This window comes from Leuciscus leuciscus, assembly GCF_965113295.1.
Source record: "Leuciscus leuciscus genome assembly, chromosome: 6".
Taxonomy (NCBI): domain Eukaryota; kingdom Metazoa; phylum Chordata; class Actinopteri; order Cypriniformes; family Leuciscidae; genus Leuciscus; species Leuciscus leuciscus.
Window position 1 is genome coordinate 23,537,208 of NC_138730.1, and position 20,000 is coordinate 23,557,207.

At 36.7% G+C, this 20,000-nt stretch overlaps 1 protein-coding gene across 2 annotated transcripts in view; it reads left to right on the forward strand.

The window, feature by feature from the left end:
* The first annotated feature begins 1,447 nt into the window (after nt 1-1,447).
* The window catches only part of rxrga (retinoid x receptor, gamma a), a 19,181-nt gene continuing 628 nt past the window's right edge, over nt 1,448-20,000 (forward strand). Inside the window, exons 1-9 of one of the 2 annotated variants that reach the window (XM_082171848.1) lie at nt 1,448-1,603; nt 10,083-10,288; nt 13,781-13,919; nt 14,038-14,217; nt 14,333-14,493; nt 15,729-15,858; nt 15,937-16,069; nt 16,553-16,644; nt 19,890-19,995. In XM_082171848.1, the coding sequence (XP_082027974.1) occupies nt 1,573-1,603; nt 10,083-10,288; nt 13,781-13,919; nt 14,038-14,217; nt 14,333-14,493; nt 15,729-15,858; nt 15,937-16,069; nt 16,553-16,644; nt 19,890-19,995 (1,178 nt within the window). In that variant the 5' untranslated portion in view covers nt 1,448-1,572. Of the gene's footprint in view, nt 1,604-7,794; nt 8,638-10,082; nt 10,289-13,780; nt 13,920-14,037; nt 14,218-14,332; nt 14,494-15,728; nt 15,859-15,936; nt 16,070-16,552; nt 16,645-19,889; nt 19,996-20,000 lie in introns of those variants that run through there. The other variant, XM_082171849.1, reaches the window with a different exon arrangement.

Here is a 20,000-nt window from a genome sequence, read left to right on the forward strand (position 1 = left end):
TCTCTTGACCACCTGATCTCCTTTAATTTCATTTACATTAGCCATATAAAAAGCAATTGCACCTTGCACGGTGAAAAGTGTTTGCCGTTCTCCTCATTAATGAAAGCAACAGGATTGAATGCATCACCAGGAATCATTACGTCGCTCATGTTCGCACTGAAATCTAATCCTCATTCTTGTTACCCCCTTTTCAGCTCTAATATACTTTGCAGATCAGGGCGATTGTAATGCTCTGGAACATGTGGCTCCATTAGAGGGATAAAAGGGTGGTTGATAAATTGTCCTTTTAGTCCCTTTCTTTGACTCCACAAATTTACATTATCTAACAGGGAACAAATGAAAAGGCCCTGATTAGTGTGGAATGAGTTGGAAGAGAAGCCATTCATCTTTGTTAGCATCCCCCTGTGTTCTTTTATGTTGTGTTTTTACAAGGATGGGAGCCAGTGTGCTTTTCCCATTCGACAGCCCAGCTCATGGACTGACAGAGTGGTCATCACTAACGCTCTCTCTCTCTCTCTCTCTCTCTCTCTCTCTCTCTCTCTCTCGCTCTCTCTCTCTCAGTGTCCCCCTTGAACAGGAGTTCAACACTCTGAATGCCGGTGACTTCTGAATAACCTCCTGAGGTAGTGGGAGCTCACCCTTAAATGACCCCTCACTCTGAAGAGATCTTGGGGGGCGTCGAGGGGTCTTCAGACCCTCTGGTAGCCTTGTGGGGACTACTGAGTGCTTGGAATTTGTAGAATTTTTTTCCCCTCTCCAAAATCTCAAAGGCCATGGTCAGCAGATCTTGCACTAAGCAGTTTGTGGACAAAGAATATTATGATAATCCCCCGACCCAGTAAAACTGCAAACGAGAATGCTAATCTAAAATAATTACTTGGTGTTGATACAGGTTTAATGAAACCTCTTCTGGTTATTAGCCTATACGCTAGTCATTTTTTAGTATTAAACATTTTATTTGTTTATAAATTCTATATTTATTTCATTTGACAACCCTATGGCATCTTCTCGCTTTCAGTCCATATATTTAGCTGAATGAAAACATTTAAATGAGCATTAATTTTAATATCAAAATCGTTTTATTGACTCTACAAATGTTACAGTGTGCCATAGTCTTTAGTGCATGATTCACCCACACTAGTCTGAGTATAAGACAACAAATAACAAATATTATAATGAAGCTGAAATGTTAACATGCTTTAAATCATATTCACACAAAAAGTAGCATCAAGCTAGCTGTATTGCATATTACAAAAAAATATTTTGTGTGATGGTTTACAAAAATACTAGTAAAAGTATTTATCTTTCTTTTTTTTTTACTTTAGTGAATCATAATACGTTATTATAAGAAAAAATAGTATTTTGAATAATTTTCATTCTGTGAATTGTACAGTTTGAGTAGGCTGTCATTGGGAGAGGTCTTGGCTTCGCCACCCCCTCGGTGGGGCCCCAAGTGTGCGCAGCGAATCCTCAGTTAGATCGCGGACAGCAGCGGGGAGATGCTGCCGTCCACAACGGCAAAACAAGACACTTTACGGGAAAACTGGACAGTTCTTTCATATTCGCCAAAACATGGATAATAACGACACATATCTGCATCTTAGTAAGTGCTTCGTAGTTTTATGTCTTATTTTATTCCCGGAAGTCTGTTCTGTTTTCTTTTCAAACCTCGGTGTTTGAGTGTCCCCCCGTGCCGTATGTTATCTGAAGTACGGATTCTTCAGACGGACTTTGATATGCTCATAAATTGTACGTGCGTGAGTTATCGGCGCAGTCGTGTCATGTGTATTGACTTGGAACCAGTGCCAATGTTAAAATCAGGTGATAAAGATTGTGCCTCTCAGTCAGGGTCAGGGGTTGGCACTTTAATTGCGGTTATGTAATTTATAGCTTTCCAGAGCGCCTCTTGTTAAACTGTTTGCTGTCGGGTAGTTATTAATGGCTAGTTGGTATATGGACAGCAGTGTGTCGTGGGTTATTTATTTATTTATTTATTTATTTATTTATTTATTTATTTATTTAGCAACAGTTTGAATCTTAGAAAGTGTATAAAATAACCCAGATAGGATCAACCATTCACGGGTATAGAATATCAGAATTCAGAAAATCAACTATGTGGAAAATGTCTATTTTTACTCTTCTAATGAAGAACGCATCTCTACACGCGCTCGGTTTGTGTTATGAAGTGATGACATTCTTCAATTCGTTTTTCACCGTATAAAGACTTCACAATCTACCATGTGCAGTTGGCTAGGGGTCAAAATAATTTTTTTTGTTTTTTTGTGACATTATGTTAAAACATTTTTTTGTTTTGTTTTTATCATTTAATGACTATTAAGAGGACATTATTTTTTACCACCACGAACGACTTGTTTAATTTAGCTAGGAAATCCTCCCGAGAATGGTTTACTGCTTTCCTTGTGAATGACTGAGGCAACTCATTTGTCGTCCAGCTTTTGTTAGGATGACTTATTTAGTGTGAATTAAACTGCTGAAATATTATTTATCACCTGTACAGTCAATCATTCAGGTCTCTGGGGTGAAAGTGTGTGGACATTTCTCACAAAGGGCCCGAACTGCTTGTCACAGCACATAACATCCAGCCTGGAGTCATTCTATTGCCTTCATTAACACCCTCCTTGTTGTGTTTATTAATCTCACCCTGGATACCGTTGTTATTCGGAGGCAAATTGTGGACTATGAAGTCTATTTTAAGATTTTCTCAGTCTCTTGATGAGTTGCGCGCTCTTTTATAATGTCAGTCGCTGCCTCGAGCTGCGTAATTTGCGTTACGCGCGTGTCATTTCACGCACGGAGAATTTTCGCCCGCACACGGCCACAACGGGGTCATGCTAAGATATATATATATATGAAGAGGTCAGATGCAAAAGCCTCTAAGTGCTATCTGAAATTTTCTAGAATGATCATTTTTATCAAGCTTGTATATTTATGTTCAGTAATTTCACTTAAATGGCAATGAAAATTACCTATGAATTGTAATTTAAGTGAAATTACTGAACTTAAATATACAAGCTTGATAAAAATGATCATTCTAGAAGAAAATTTCAGATGGCACTTAGAGGCTTTTGCATCTGAACTCTTCATATAGCCATAGGTATAGGTAGCCTATAGCAAAATGAATGTGAAAAGAAAAAAAAAAACTAAAACAATGGAAGTTGTCATGCTATTCATTTTATACACATGTATAGCCAGGATATATAAGGGACACAAAATGACACAGCAGAAAAAAGAGAGCTACAGCTGCATAGAATTTCTCCTAATGTCTCCAAATTTGAAATGGACAAATCATATACATCTGATGATTCATGACTTTGTGTATCCTAAAAGAGAGAGGCCTTGGCAGGCCCTTGTAGTCGTGTGTTTAGCTCATGTTCCAGTAAACAGTGAATAGAGGGCATGATGAACACGTACAAGGCCAGTGTTGTGTCTTGGGTGTTTAAAGACCCTTTTTCTTCCTTGTGTTTGTGGTGGTCTCTTTAGATAAAGACCGCCGTATCCTATTCCACCTTCACTGTTGCAACTGAAAGCAAGTGTTGCCCTTCTCATGTTCTAAAAAGAAACCTGGCAACCATTATAAGACTGACCTCTCATCTGTATGTGCTTGCAGTTGAAAAAGTATGGAATGATTCAACATTTTATTGAATTTTACTACAATAACATAACACTACAAAACAGATTAGCTGTTAACCAAATCTGTGGGGATCGGGCTCTGCATGCATTTGCTTGCATTCAATGTAGATTGTAGCTATTCTAGACCAACACAAAAACACTGGAAAGCAATGCCTGATCCATTAGATAACATTCAGTTGAAAAAGCCCCCACCACCAATGGTGAGTACCTTCAACTGGGTTGTTATTCAGCTTGCTAATCTAATTGACAATGTTTCTGCCCCAGTTATGACAGTCTCTCCCAAGGGCAGTCTCAGAGAAAAACCATGTTCCAGATCGCTCTTGGTTGTGCCACTCCTATTCCAAGGTCATTCCTAGATAGAGGTTTATTTCAGTAGCTTCTTTACTTACTCATCTGCATCGCTTTCTGTGATATCAAATATCATATTAAATTAAAATCAAGTCCCGCCCCACATTTTTCTTGTTCGAGAAGCCATTTCACTTGGATATACGTCACAGTAGGGAAGGAAAGCCTATCGCAAGCTTCTTTTTCATGCCGACTTTAAGAATTTGAAAATGTTTGTCTTTGAAATAGTGATTGACTGCCTATCAAATAGTTGTATTAAACCCACTACCACAAAGCCAAACCAGCACACATTCCTTCCCTGACATTTAGAACTAAACCTTATTATCAGATTTTGGGCTTGCATCAATAAACCAGTTCCCCTGTGAGCCACAGGATGATAATCTCTTTAATCTGAGTAGGTAATCCAGCATCAGTCCGCCACACATCCCCAGGGGAATTCTTCCATCCAGCCTCACCCCCTTATTCATGGATACTTTAGGATCCAGCATATAGCTGTGTTCCTGAAAGATGAACAAACAAATCAACTGCAGCTTGTCAAAATTGCGAAGTAGGTCATGGCGATGGCAAAACAGAAAAAGTCAACACTCTCATGGCGATTTGTAACTATTTTATGCTTTGACAAATTGGTGGCTAATTTGAATGAATTCGTACAACCGCATTTCTGCTTACAGCCGACTGACAGTTATAGGTTTTTGGTGGACGTTCATCCTTTCATCCCCCCACTACAAAGCAGCAAGTACAATCAAATAACAAAGATGTTCTTCTACAAGGTCTTACTAAACCCTTAGAAAACACAATGTTCTCTATCCGAGTCAAGGTTTCTTCTTTCAAGCTAGACGTCAATGTTTTTTGTGTTAATAGCATTGTTAAAATACTATACAATTGAACTGAGTCATCTCAGGTTATTGTTTATTTATTTTTAAATGAGTTCACTGAATTCTATTTTATATTTTACACCCTTATAAGTACTCCAGGGGAGCCCAGTTTAAAGGGTTTTTAAAATTAATTCAGTTTCTTATTCCTCCTAAAACAATCATATAGGTTACCCACATGCAAGGCCGCATTAATGCACGGGCTTACCTGGGCTGAAGCCCAGGGGCCTCCCAAGTTCAGGGGCCTCCCAAGTTCAGGGGCCTCCCATGTTCAGGTTCATGATGAGCTGAAAAGGTCATATTGTTTTGTAACTTGTCAAGTTTTCTGTCAATCACTCTAATCGGACGTTACATGTCTGCTGATTGAGTGACCCACGTGGCCCCATAAAGCCCATTAACACAGCCAGCGATTTTGTCGCTGTATGTCGCTAGTCTCTATACTGTGAAGTCGCTTGTGGGCGTTGGTAGTGCTGTCGCTCTAATGTTATTGGTAGACTGCTCGTCTGGCCACATCTATGCAAAACACCATCACAAGTGATACAACTATATTATTTTAATTTGACTAGGAATTAGGCTCAAAAGAAACAGAATGCTGTTGGGAGAGTGTTTTTATATTACCACACAGCAGTGTTCAGTGGATTAAATAATTGACTAGATTAACGATCGATCAATCTACAAATTAAACTCACTCATACTGTCATAAATTGCTAAAACGTTTTGACAAATAATCAATTTTCTTGTCCCTAATAGTCAACATAATGCAGGGGAAACTGTAAAATGAACTGCAGCAGTGCTAAACTTGCATCATAAAACTACAACACTCGAACTATAAATGTATGGATTAAACTCACTGAGATGACAGTTTCTTTTCCATGCATCATTTTATTATATCCATGTTTGTGGTTAGTTACAGTCAAATCATATAAAACAGTGAAATCGCCCTCGAACTCTTCTGTCTTGCCTGCACTGCACTCGAGACGTGACGGGAGCTGAGCTCCACTGAAAGGCTTCTTTCCTATTGGTTGTCGCTCGCGAAAATCGCTTCTCATTTGCATAAAGTTGAAATTTCTCAACTGTGATGTAGATTACCTAGATATTACACTTTTTTTAAATGAGACTCTATAAATCGAGGGGATGGGGGGCCTACAAAACCTCTCAGCCCCGGGGCCTAACATTAGGTTAAGGCGGCTCTGCCCACATGGTTATATGATACACCATAAATATATATATATATATATATATATATATATATATATATATATATATATGTATATATAGATCTTGCTTGCTTGCAATGTTTATATATATATATATATATATATATATGTGTGTGTGTGTGTGTGTGTGTGTGTGTGTGTGTGTGTGTGTGTGTGTGTGTATAAATATACATTATATATATTATATATATACTGTATATTATATATAGGTTTAATTGTGCAACAATACACTTCGTAGGCAAATCTCCACTCCAAATCCTATCGAACCATTCAGCATAGCAATCACAGCCTCATGTGGCTCATGTTACATGATGCAGCCATATGGTGTTCTGCTTTGCTAAAGCAAGCTTATTGAATGTTTGAATGATTGAGTGCCGGTATTGATCTTTCATAATCTTCTCAACTAGAAAGCAAATTATTGCTTATCATTTTGTCAAATGAAAATTCAACAACATGTGATCACTTCTTAGGATCCTTATGGATGTGTTAGGATTTCATTGAAGAATTGTACTCTGTATGGGGTTAATACGATTTTTTTTTATGGTTTTTGAATGAAATCAAGGCTGCATTTATTTGATCAAAAATAGTGTTTCTTAAAATATATATATTATTTTAATGTATTTTAAAATGTAATTTATTGCTTGATGGCAAAGCTGAATGTTCGGCATCCGTTACTCCAGTCTTCAGTGTCGCATGATCCTTCATAAAATCATTTAAATCCCCTGCTTTGTAGCAGTTGTCTGAGGCTAAAAACACAGTAATGGCTAATCTCGTCTCTGATTACAGTGACACAGAACAGTGACACGAACTCTGCTGACCTGCTGAAGTTGTGTGTTTGAGTATCTACTTCCGGTTTCCTTTTTATCTGGCTCTAAATGTGTTTTACAGTGGAATCCATTTAAATATAACGTTCCGTCTGATCTCCAACCAGCAAGAGTGAAAGAAAGTTGATGTGCCCTTTGAACATATGCACATAGTTCGAATTACAGGGAATTGTCCCAAAGGGACAGAAATATCAGGTTTGGGGGGGTCAGATAATTTTTCTGATATTGTGAAAAAATATAATTACAGTTACAATATAAGTCAACTCCTATTTTCACTGTAGGAACATTTTAATGTAAAGCGATTTCAGACACCCCTATTGTGGACCGTACCATTTTTAACCACCGTGGCTAGAAGCAACGGAGATAGAGAACGACTTCAACTTCTCAAGCAAGTGTCAACGTTGAATGACAAAATGCTAGTTTCATAAAGTATCATTCTTTTCAACATTCCTTATTTATATATTCAAAAATATTTAAAATAATCTAATTTAATACAGTTATAATTTTTCAATGTAAATTATTTAATTTGATTGGTAACAGCCTAGTGTCTAATTATTTTAATTGAATATATTTATCAAATTTAAGAATTTGAAATGAAAGATGGAGCATACATTTAATAAAATTATGGGAAAATGCCCTTTATAAAGGTACAAAAAATTATTTTTAGTGTTTTCAAACAGTGATGTAATGAAACATTGACAATTTAAGCTTGAAGGGAGTAAAGCCTCTGTTTAGGCTATTAAGGAAATGTAATTTTGCCAAAAGAAAAACTTTTATTTTAAATAAATGTTTAATCAGCCTGCTTCAGTGTGATATGTTACCATATTATCATGCTCACTAAGAATTTGAATAATTGTAATGTGATGATCAGATGCAGATATCTAAATATAGGCGGTTTGCGGGTGGATTATTTATTTTTAATAGTGGATTCGGGTGACTCAAAGTGCACCAGATTAATGAATTTATCTTTAAAATGTACACAATTTTCTTCCGGGGGGGCATGCCCCCGGACCCCCCTAGAGGTACCAAACTCCACCAACAAAAAAATGTGGGAAACACATTAGGCTATATGATGATCTACAAAAAAAATACACATTTAATTATCTTATTATTAAAATACATTATTATGATTTAACCACCTCCGCCTCATTTTGAGCCAGGAAAAACCCTGAAATAGGCAATAGGCTTCTTGTAAAGGTATTACTTTTACTAGTAATTAGAATGGTATTTCAGTGCACTTAACTTCTAACTTTTGGGAGTTGATCAAAACAGTTCTCTTTGGGATATATAATAACAATGAGATATTCTGTAGCCTACTGATTATCAGTTTGTCGCATGTTTAGACCTTGTATGTGTGTTGCACAACACATGTTGCACTTGGCGATCACGGTGGGGATTGATATGGTAGTGGACCATGATGGTCATAGAAGAAGTGAAGGAGCAGTACCCCCCAATTATGGTGGGGTAATTCGCACTCTGCATATGCACACTCGGTCATTCCAAGGATAGCTGTTCCTTCAGATCAGAATGTGACATTTAGAAGTCATTAATACCACCAGAATCTAGCCAGGACACGGAGACTTGTGTAAGAGTGGGTGCTGAGGATAGCTTTTACATGGTCATTCAGGGCATGTCACGGTGGCAGAGCCATTTCTGTGTGAGGAGCAGGAGGCATCACAACAAAGTTGGAAAACAGCCGCTCTATCATGCCTTTAAAATACAGTGAGAGTGAGTGAAAATGCCTTGCTGGAATGATTTGACTGACTTTTAATTAAGTTTGTGCACGTGGTTGATTATAGCATGACTGTTATAAATACAATGTGTGTATTGTGAAGGTTTGGTGAGGGTCTGCATCTAATTTCCATATTGCATGATAGACTCTTTATAATTTAAAAGCCCGTGTTTTTTGGTGTTAGTATTTAAACTGAAATTTCTATTTTTAAGGTATTTAACTTATCTTAAAATAATCTTTGCTTAATATAGGTTCATACCATTTTAATCTCTCTAAAGAAGAAGAGTGTTAACTCTATTAGTCGACCAATCAGGTTTTTCAATGACCAGTGCCGACATCTAGAGAGCTGATATAATGCCCATATATACATTTACAATTCAATTATGACAAATAAGATGTAGACTCCTATTTTGCATATTATTTACTCAAATTTCACTTATAATGTTTATGTATATAAACATTTATATTCATTTATATAATGTATAAATCATGAACATGTGTACATTTTGCACCAAAGAGTGAGAGATCTGAAATTTGATGTGTGTCTGAAATGTGATGTGTGATGATCCATGAGTGCTCGCAGTCACAGCTAGTCACTTTTATGACCCCTACACTGTGCAAATGCCACCAACCATTACCCCATCACTGACACGGCCCCCAGATGTCTCACAGCATTTCTAGCATGAAAATGTCAAATTGTCACAAGACATCTTCTCTATTTATATAGTGGATGAATAGAAAAAAGAGAGAAATATGAACAGGTCAACCATGTATTCAGATCTTTTTCAAGATTATTAATTATTATTCACATTATTAATCATTGTTAATTAATTGATTACAATTATTTTAGTTTAATATTTATATTTTTTATATTAATAGTTCAAAAATATAATTTTTCTAGCATAATTATGGAAAAATTATTATGTGGATTCATTTTCAGTTCCACAGTACTGTTCATGGTGGATACAGACCTATGTTCTAAGAACGTTTTGCTAATGTCCTCTGACTGTTCAAAATGTCCAGTTTATTAAATATTTTAAAACAGTTTTTTCTTAGTTATATGATGAACATTAAAGGGATAGTTCACCCAAAAATGACAATTCTACCATCATTTCTACTCACCCTCAAGTTGTTTCAAACAGGTTTTGGAACAACTTGAGTAAATGATGACAGAATTGTCATTTTTGGGTGAACTATCCCTTTAACGGAACAGTCCATTGCATTTTACAACAAAAAAATCTATATATATGGGAATGTTTCTTTTAAATGTTCTCAGAACATTCTGAAACAAGTAACATTAAAAAAAATGCTAAATGAACATCCAGCTAAAACATTTAAGAAAAAAGTTCCATCAACAATGTATAAATAACTTTTTTTTTTTCTCAAAGTTCTGAGAAGGTTCCCTGTTTGCTGGAGACTAATCACCTTTTTCTGTTCTCAGGTTCTTCTTTGCAGGTAACACATGGTCACCTGAGCTCTCCTCCGTCCCAGCCTCCTCTCAGCTCCATGGTGTCCCACCATCACCCTTCCATCATCAATGGTCTAGGGTCGCCATACTCAGTCATCACTTCCTCCTCCCTGGGTTCGCCTTCAGCCTCCATGCCCACCACCTCCAGCATGGGTTATGGAGCACTCAACAGTCCACAGGTACAGTCCAGAGAAAGACAGAGTGAGTGTATATGTCAGTGGTTCTCAACCAGAAGGTTGTGGAAGCAAATTTTCACACAGGCCTCAAAATTTATTAAAATGATTTAAAATAAGACGAAACAAGCATAAAAGGTGCAGTAAGCAATTTCTGAAAAAAACGCTTTTGAAAGTAGAATGGACCGAGCACTACAACACACTTGTAGCCAATCAGCAGTAGGGGGCGTGTCCACTCATGATGGGGGAGGTAGGCATACCTTCATGGGCGTCAGTTTGGTTTGAAATGTGCTGGGGACAGAGACGCATTCTGCATTTTCAGAAGTCCTGGGTACAATGACGCATTAATGTTTTTTTTCCTCTTTCGCGCAGGTCATGTTTTGAACCTGTAGCTTACTAATGTAAATAAATAAAAATGTTTAATAAAAAAGCATTGCTAACACAATGCTAAATCATAAATCAGATGAATGTACAATAACATTACGATGTCCAGCAATCGATTTAAATAGTACATTGGGTTTAATTTGTCGTTTAATGAGGTCTAATATATGTTGTTAGTGGTGAGAATTTTCACGTGAATAAATAAATAGATCCGACAATTTTAACCGTGTATTTAAGTGGTCCAGTGGCAGAACTTTTGCCAAGCGTGTCAGAGGTTCTGGGTTCTTATCCGCACTCTTATAGTTTTTTTTAATTTTTTTATCAAAACCGATTATGTTTATATCAGGCAGGGACACGTTTGTGTGCATTTTGTTTTGTAATTTCACCGGAACGAATAGAGAGTCTCCACAACGGATTGAAGCGCGTGTCCAAGTGAAGACTGTGCGCGAGCCACAAGAGAACACAGTATCCCGAGCACTTTGATCACTTTATTTAAAAAACAACACATTTCAGCGCTAGATCGTCTCTTATTTATCAAACGAACTAAATGAATGCTCTGCTAGTTAACTGGAGATGTTTTATTTATTTGTATTGGTACATTCGTGCCGCAAGATGTTTCAAAAGTGGTGGGGACAATATCGACCTTAGCAAAAAGTGGTGGGGACATGTCCCACCCGTCCCATCCTCAAATTACGCCTATGCATACCTTTCTATACCTAGAAAGGTTCTATACCTAGAAAGACAATTTAAATGAATGAAATCTTAAAACTCGATGGGCATTTTTATAATGAATATATATTTTACTACTTATGACAAGCTACTTTCAGCTAACATTCAGCTCCTAAAACTTTTGGAATCCTGAAATTTAATTATTTTAATTTTTAAATAATTACACTTGTTGTAGTTACTTTTTTAATTTACAGAAAGGTGTTCTCTTTATAAGAAGTTTAGAAAGAAAAAAAACTAGGACTAGGGGGCCTTTGAATATTGTTGTGGACAGCTGAGCGCCTTGGAGTCAAAAAGTTGAGAATCACTAGTCTATGAAAGATTGTAAGGTTTATATCATGAGATGGAGCATAAAGTCAGCTTTTAACATCAGAAATGACAAACATTACATTTAATGATTCGTGTACTAGCGTACTAGTGCAAATTCTCCATTATACGATATCCTCTCTAAAAGAGCACAACCTCTTTTCTTTCCTTTGGATAATTTGTGCTATTTCATGGAAGAGTTAGCGGAACATCCAAGCTTCCGATCAGAGAAACTTTCACTGCAAGAGGCAGCGAGGCAAATGCAGAATGCTCTTTTAATGCATCTCTCCTTTCCTCTGCAGGGCCTCCCTCCAGCCCGAGGGAGAACAGCCCATTCAGTTTAGTCTAGCCTAAAAAGAGCTAATGTAGCGTGACGGACAGCCCTAGTATAACCTTGGCTCACATGGAGAGAGATATCATTGCATCGAGGCTGCGCTGCAGCGGGCGCAATATGCAACACTTCAAGAAAGCTGTGGAAACCTGCCATACCGTTAACTGTAAATAGTGTCATGTGAGAATGTCATGCCTGAGAGTAGGGACGCCTCTGTAGAGGAATGCTTCTCGTGAGCGAGGGCCAAGAGCTCTGAATAATATATGGGCTATAGGCAGCAGATTAAAGAGAGTGAATGTGATGGTGGCTGCTGTGCATCACCTTCCCGGCATCTTTCTGCCTCACTGAATGGCTCACCGTTTCAGGATAGCGCTCTCAAAAATCAACATGTTTGAGTGAGTGTGAATGCGTGAGTGCAAGCAATTCTGCAATGTTCTCCTATACTCCAAAATGTTAAATGACTTTTTACAGTGAAGTAGCTCACCAATACCCGCAGCTGAAAAGGCTCCCCACTCAATGACACTCTTCCTCCATGCTTCACTGTGGTAAAGATGCATTTATTATTATATTTCTCGGCAGATTTTCTAAGAAACCGCTCTGGAGCATCATTTCATTGTGATTCATCACTCCACACACAATTTCCCATATTCTGCCAAAAACTTAAGTCTGTCTTTGATGTTTATCCGAGACAGCAATGGCTTTTTAAGGAGTGCGTTTGCTTAAATTTAGCTAATTTCTGACCAATAATTTGTGGTGAAGACCATTAAAAGCCTAGAGTTTAGCCATGTTGGGCTTGACCCCTTTTTTTTTTTTACTATTTATAGTGAGTAAATATGTCATGTATCATGTATTTAAATATATTTGTAATTACGCACTTGTACTGATGAGGTTGTACATATTTGAAGTACACTACAAGTGCACATTCAGTACTATTAAGCACACTTCTTTTTCACAAGGGTTATCAAGCTCATATTCAGGTGTGACACTATCCTGGTATGGAACTATCAGTAAATTCAAATAAAGTTGAATTGTCAAAAATACATGAATTATACAGCATTTGTGCAGCAGGAGTTGGTTTGTTGCTGCGTATAGGCTAATGCTTGAAGTTTGAGATTAGTGCACTGTTGAGTTGAAAGCTAAATAGTTCTTCTTTGCAAAGTTTGGGGAAAGACAACATTTTATGAAATATGCATTAACAATTGCACAGCTCTTAAGTTTCATTAAAAATGCACATCCTGACATTGTACTTCATGATCCACTTTTTAAGCTATTATTGGTCTATTAACCCGTTGGGGTTTAGTTGGTTTGTTTTCAATTTCCATTCCTTGACCTTTCTATCTCTCTCTGGGCATGCATGTCTAATTCTATAAAAGCCATCTGATCTGTACTTGACCATCATCTTGTTTCGCTCATAAAACTTGCCATGCCAAGTATTTGCTGCCCTCTACTGGTGAAGACAAAGTTCATTTTACACTTAGCCAAGTTTGATTGCAAATTAATGACTTTTATTTACAACATTTAGCTGAAGCACTCTAACGTTTATATTCCATTGTTGCAGTATTTCACATTTCGATCACGTAAACACCTTGAACTACACATGTCTAATAAGGCTCAAAGCCACAGAGAGTGAATGCAAAAGGTGTAAATGAACATTCCCATTCAGCCAATCACGTGATTCAAAGAGGAGTGGGAAACCACACACACACACAAACACAAGCTCACGCCATTGTTTGTTACTCTGTATTTCCCTACAGATGAACTCTCTGAACAGTGTTAGCAGCTCAGAAGACATTAAACCTCCTCCAGGACTGGCGGGACTGGGCAGTTACTCCTGCGGCAGCCCGGGGTCCCTCTCCAAACACATATGTGCCATCTGTGGAGACCGATCTTCAGGTAATGACCCTCATACACACTGGTGCATTTTTAGCCATGCTGATATTCTCTTTGACTGGAGCCAGACTGAAATTGTATTCTTGGATGTTTAAAGAAAGATATATTTCTCTACCTATAGGGAAACATTATGGTGTTTACAGCTGTGAAGGATGCAAGGGCTTCTTCAAGAGAACCATCCGGAAAGACCTCACATACACGTGTCGAGAAATTAAGGAGTGTCTGATAGACAAGCGCCAGCGGAACCGCTGCCAGTACTGCCGCTATCAGAAGTGTCTGGCCATGGGCATGAAGAGAGAAGGTGAGTGACACAAATGAAAGAGACCATCAATGACTTGTGCAGGTCATTTGAACCTTGCTTTTTGCTTGTGTATTATGCGATTATTGTTTATTATGAAGTTTTTTCGTGTGTACAGCGGTGCAAGAAGAGAGACAGCGGGGTCGGGAAAAGAGCGATAATGAGGTGGAGTCCAGTTGCAGCTTTAATGAGGAAATGCCAGTGGAGAAGATTCTGGATGCTGAGCTTGCAGTGGAACCCAAGACTGACGCTTACATGGAGTCCAGCACGGGCAACTCGGTGAGACACCTCTTTTAGAAAGCAATATGATCATGATGTCCCTGTGAACTGCATTTCATTTGGACTTTTTAACATGATGGAATTCTGATAAATATTAAAGATATTATAAAAAGCTTTGAAGGCACAATACTGTTCAAACGTTTGGGGTTGGTGAGATTTGTCATTGTTTTTGAAAGAAGTCTCTTATGCTCACCAAGGCTGTATTTATCAAACATACTGTAAAAACAGTAATATTGTGAAATATTATATCAATTTAAATAACTGTTTTCTATTTTAATATATTTTCAAATGTAATTTATTCCTGTGATGGTAAAGCTGTATTTTCAGCATCATTACTCCAGTCTTCAGTGTCACATGATCCTTCAAAAATCATTCTAATATGCTGATATATATATACTGCTCAAAAACATTTCTTAATATTATCTATGTAGAAAAAACAGTGTTGCTGCTTGTTTTTTGTTTTTTTTGGAAACTGATCAATTATTTTGATGAATAGAATAAAAAAAATTACTGTCACTTTTGATCAATTTAATGAGTCCTTGCTGAATAAAAGTATTAATTTCTATCTAAAAAACCCTGAAAAAATTACTTTTTCAAAAAGATAATTACTGATTCAGCGAAGAGAAATAATAGCTCACTTATGAAGTGTCACATTAACCATGAAAGTGATGCTAAATGTATATATTTTTTAAACTGTCTGACCTTTAATTGCAGACTTTGGTGCACTCAAAAAATATTGATCAATAAAAATATTTCTGGTCTTGTTTTCCAAGAAAAAAAAAAATCTACAAATCTTTAAAACAAGATACATTTTAGAAACAAAAAACTTTATAAGAGCAAGACCTTTTTCTTTTGCAAAGAATATATCTTTAATTAAGCTATTTTAATATTATTTTTATAATAGTTTTGTTATTATATTTTGTACATAGTTTTGTATTTTAATTGATAGTATATTTTGCTATTATATATTATATTTCATTTTTCTTTTACTATTATATCTTCTCAAATAAATTGATCTTGTTTTAAAGATGGGGAAATAAAATATTTTGTTGTGCAATATTAAGGTCTTTATCAATTTGACAAGCAGGAGAAATACCTCTTTTTTTCTCTAAATCAAATGCTGGCGCTGTCTTAAGAAACAATTGGGATATTGGAGAGAGATTTCATTTTAATCTTATTTTTCTTCCATATGATCAATTCTTTAATACGTACGTATTTCTGCCTCTGATTCTCAGACAAATGACCCAGTGACCAACATCTGCCAGGCCGCTGACAAGCAGCTCTTCACTCTTGTTGAGTGGGCTAAAAGAATCCCGCACTTCTCTGACCTCCCTCTGGATGACCAGGTCATCCTGCTTCGAGCAGGTCAGTACCCCTCTATTCAGATGTTAAATGTGTCTGTAGAATGTACCGCACGCTCTCAGTGTGTGTGTTTGTGCTTAGGTTGGAACGAGCTGCTCATCGCTTCGTTCTCACACCGTTCAGTGACGGTTAAAGACGGGATCCTTCTGGCCACCGGCCTACACGTCCACCGCAGCAGTGCTCACAGCGCCGGGGTGGGCTCGATATTTGACAGGTCAGGTCGCAACACAGAATCCACCTCACCACCTCAAACCCACACTTAAAAAATGTGTGAATGCATGTTCTAAAAAAGTATCACACCAAGTCGGCAAGAAACAGAAGTTGCGATAGTCTTTCCTCCCTATTGTGACGTACTGTATATCCGATTGATACGGCTTCTCGAGCAAAAAAAGATGTAGGGCGGGACTTAATTTTGTCCATCGATAATTGATTGGATGGTTGTGGTTTGCTATTGCTGTGATCTCATGAGAGTGACAGGTTGTCCCGCCAAAACACAAGCACAAACACACCTTTCAAGTAAAGCATTGTGCATACTGATTTTCCATTGATTGATCCCTCTGCATTAGAATAAGTCACTTCCATATGACATTGTCCACTATTTTTATCATTTTAGCATCACTTAGATTTGACATTTCTTTATGTTATTGAATCCTTGTTTAATCAATATGCTAATCTAAATACATAATAATGTTTACAGGGTATTAACAGAGCTGGTGTCTAAGATGAAGGACATGCAGATGGACAAGACAGAGCTGGGCTGTCTAAGAGCTATCGTCCTCTTTAACCCAGGTAACTCCTGACTCCCGAGCCTTCACAAGGTCCAGACAATTTCAGACAGACAGATCTGCCTAAAGTCAAGTCACATTTATTTATACAGCATGTATACATTGTTTCAAAGCAACTTTACAGGGATAAACAGGAAAACAATGATTAAATGATGCAAACAGAATTCAATTCTGCTGTAAAGCAGCTCTAAAAAGACAATTGTGTCATTATTCAGTTCCGTTCAATAACTGTGTAAAGTTCATCAATTATGGAATGAGTTCAATTCAGCTATAAAGCAGCTCTGCAGAAATATGTGATGTCATCAGCTCAGTTCAGTTCTCAACCAATTGTGTCAGTGCATTCAAGTCAATAACATTGCTGCTTTATATAAATATCCAGCTTTTACCTAATTAGCCTACTGCGTTTTGAATTATGGGAGGCTCTTCCGGTTTGGGGAAGGTCCACTCAAAAAAACGATTAATTTCAAATTATAAGGTTGTGCTGCAAATAAGCCTTATCTGTCAGTTTGACTGAATGAGCTGTCAATTTTCCTTCATGTTTATGAACGTAAAGCCTCGCGCCGACATCAATTTGATGTGCGTGTTTTCATCTGGAAGAAGTTTTTTGCAACACATCTAGGAGACGTTTTCTGTCAGATGTTAAATAGTCATTTAGAAAACGTCTTTAAGATTTTGATGATTTTAGAATGTATGTAAAACTGACTTTTTAAAGATGTTTATCAGATGAACCGCTCTTTAACAGACATCTTGGAGACGTACGTGTGCTATCTCCGTAATATTGCTGCAGAAAGAATCAATCTTTTGGGGTAGTTTGTGGTCTGTTGAAAGTTCTTTGTTAATGCTTTTACACTTTAAAATTTCCTTTTAATGTTCGATGGTTGAAGGGTGAGTAGAATAATGTAATCTCATTGCACCCAGCTTAGTTTTGCGTTCATTTCGCTGATTGATTACCGTTTAACAGATGTTACTCCCATAATTCGTGTAAAGCTTCATGGGGCGTAGGAAAAAGGTGGATACAAATAATCATGTCCCAATACAGTTCATGACAATACATTTTATCAGAAATAATGGTAACCATTTACAATAAGGTCTCATTTGTTAACATTAGATAATGCATTAGCTAACATTAGAAGCAATATATTTGTTAAAGAATTTATTCATCTTTTTAAACATTAGTTAGTGAAAATCTAATTATAAGTTCACTGTGCATTAACTAATGTTAACAAATACAAATTTAAATGTAGTAGTAAATGTTGAAATTGCTATTGACAAAGAATCAAAGATTAATAAATGCTGTATAAGTATTGTTCGTTGTTAGTTCATGTTAAGTAATGTAGTTAACTAATGTTAACTAATGAAACCTTACTATAATATATTTTATATATATATATTTGCATCGCAATATAGGATTTTCTTAATCAGAATATGTTAATTGATGTTATATAAAATATAATGTTAATATTTAATATTATAGATTAATATTATTGATTAATATATTCTTATATTTTATTAGCATAATATATAATAATATTTTGGTCTCTAAGGTTACTGTTTGATGATTTAGTGCTTTTACAACAGCTTGTCAATGAGGCAGTACTTCTTTTTTGTACCATTTCGCCCCTCTAAAGGGTAATGTTAGTATCTTTTGTAGACCTTTTTTAGGGACACACTGTTGTACCCCATAACACTTCTTTTTGGTTACACTTTATTTTACAGTACGTGTACTTACAGTGTACTTACCCAAGAAAGTACTGATAATATATGGTAACTACTTGGGTTAAGGTTAGGTTTAGGGGTAGGTTCAGGGTTCATAGGTAACTAGTTATAACCCAGTTATTATAATTGCTATAATAAGTACATATAGTCCAGTCATTTTAAGCCAAAATGGGGGTCAACCTTGAATAAATTGCAACAGAAGCAAATTCAACTGATTTGTATCCTCAATATGTCCTGAGTTAGGAATAAAAAAGCCCAGAAGAATCCCATTAGGGGAAAGTTTAGAAAAAGACCCAAATATAGCCTATTCATACGCCTATTCATTTTTTTTTTTCTTACGTGAATAGGGTAAAAATGTTAACCTTTAGATATGACCATGAAAATTACTGAGTTGATTACTTACATCAAGACAAACAAAAAATGTATCACAAGTTTTTTGAAATTGTTTGTTAACATGGACACTAATTACGTATGTGCTCATTTGCATAAATACCACAACAGATCTAAACATTGGGTATAGCCAGGTGAAAATGTCTTGTTGAATCTTGTTGACACATAACAGTAAAATACTTAATGTTAAGGTCTGACTGGAACCCATTTAGGCTCCCCATGAGCATTAATACATAGAGGCAGGAAGAAGTTCTTTAGAAACCAGCCTTTATTATTTTTTAAGAGATTGGGTTTGGGGCTGGGTCCGTTAGACTGTTTCTGGGGGATGAGTCTGAGGGAAGAACAGGAGACAATGGTAAGGAGAATGCAGAAGACAAAAGGTAGGTAAAATAAAAAGTGAATCCCAGAAACAGTCTAACGGACCCAGCCCCAAACCCCATCTCTGCAATAATAATTAATAAAGGCTGGTTTCTAAAGTACTTCTTCCTGCCTCTATGTATTAATGTTCATGGGGAGCCTAAATGGGTTCCAGTCAGACCTTAACATTAAGTATTTTACTGTTATATGTCAACAAGATTCAACAAGACATTTTCACCTGGCTATACCCAATGTTTAGATCTGTTGTGGTATTTATGCAAATTAGCACATAAGTAATTAGATTATGCACCGTTTGTCCATGTTAACAAACAATTTCAAAAAACTTGTAATACATTTTTTGTTTGTCTTGATGTAAGTAATCAACTCAGTCATTTTCATGGTGATATCTAAAGGTTAAAATGTTTACCCTATTCACGTAAGAAAAAGAATGAATAGGCGTATGAATAGGCTATATTTGGGTCTTTTTCGAAACTTTCCCCTAATGGGATTCTTCTGGGCTTTTTTTCCTAACTCAGGACATATTGAGGATACAAAATCAGTTGAATTTGCTTCTGTTGCAATTTGTTCAACCTTTTTTCATAAAATGACTGGACTAATAGTATGTACATGTGAAACAGGACTTTAAAATGAAGTGCTACCCTTTTTTTCTAACAGTGTAGAATGATTGAATAAATAAATTTCTTGTTCAGACAGCAACATTCAGTTTTAAGTCAGGATGATGAAATGCATGTGTTCTTATGTTTTATGTAACTGTCCCTTTTATAGATGCGAAAGGATTGTCAAACCCATCAGAGGTCGAGGCATTACGGGAAAAGGTGTACGCCTCACTGGAGGCCTATACCAAACACAATTACCCCGATCAGCCCGGCAGGTAGT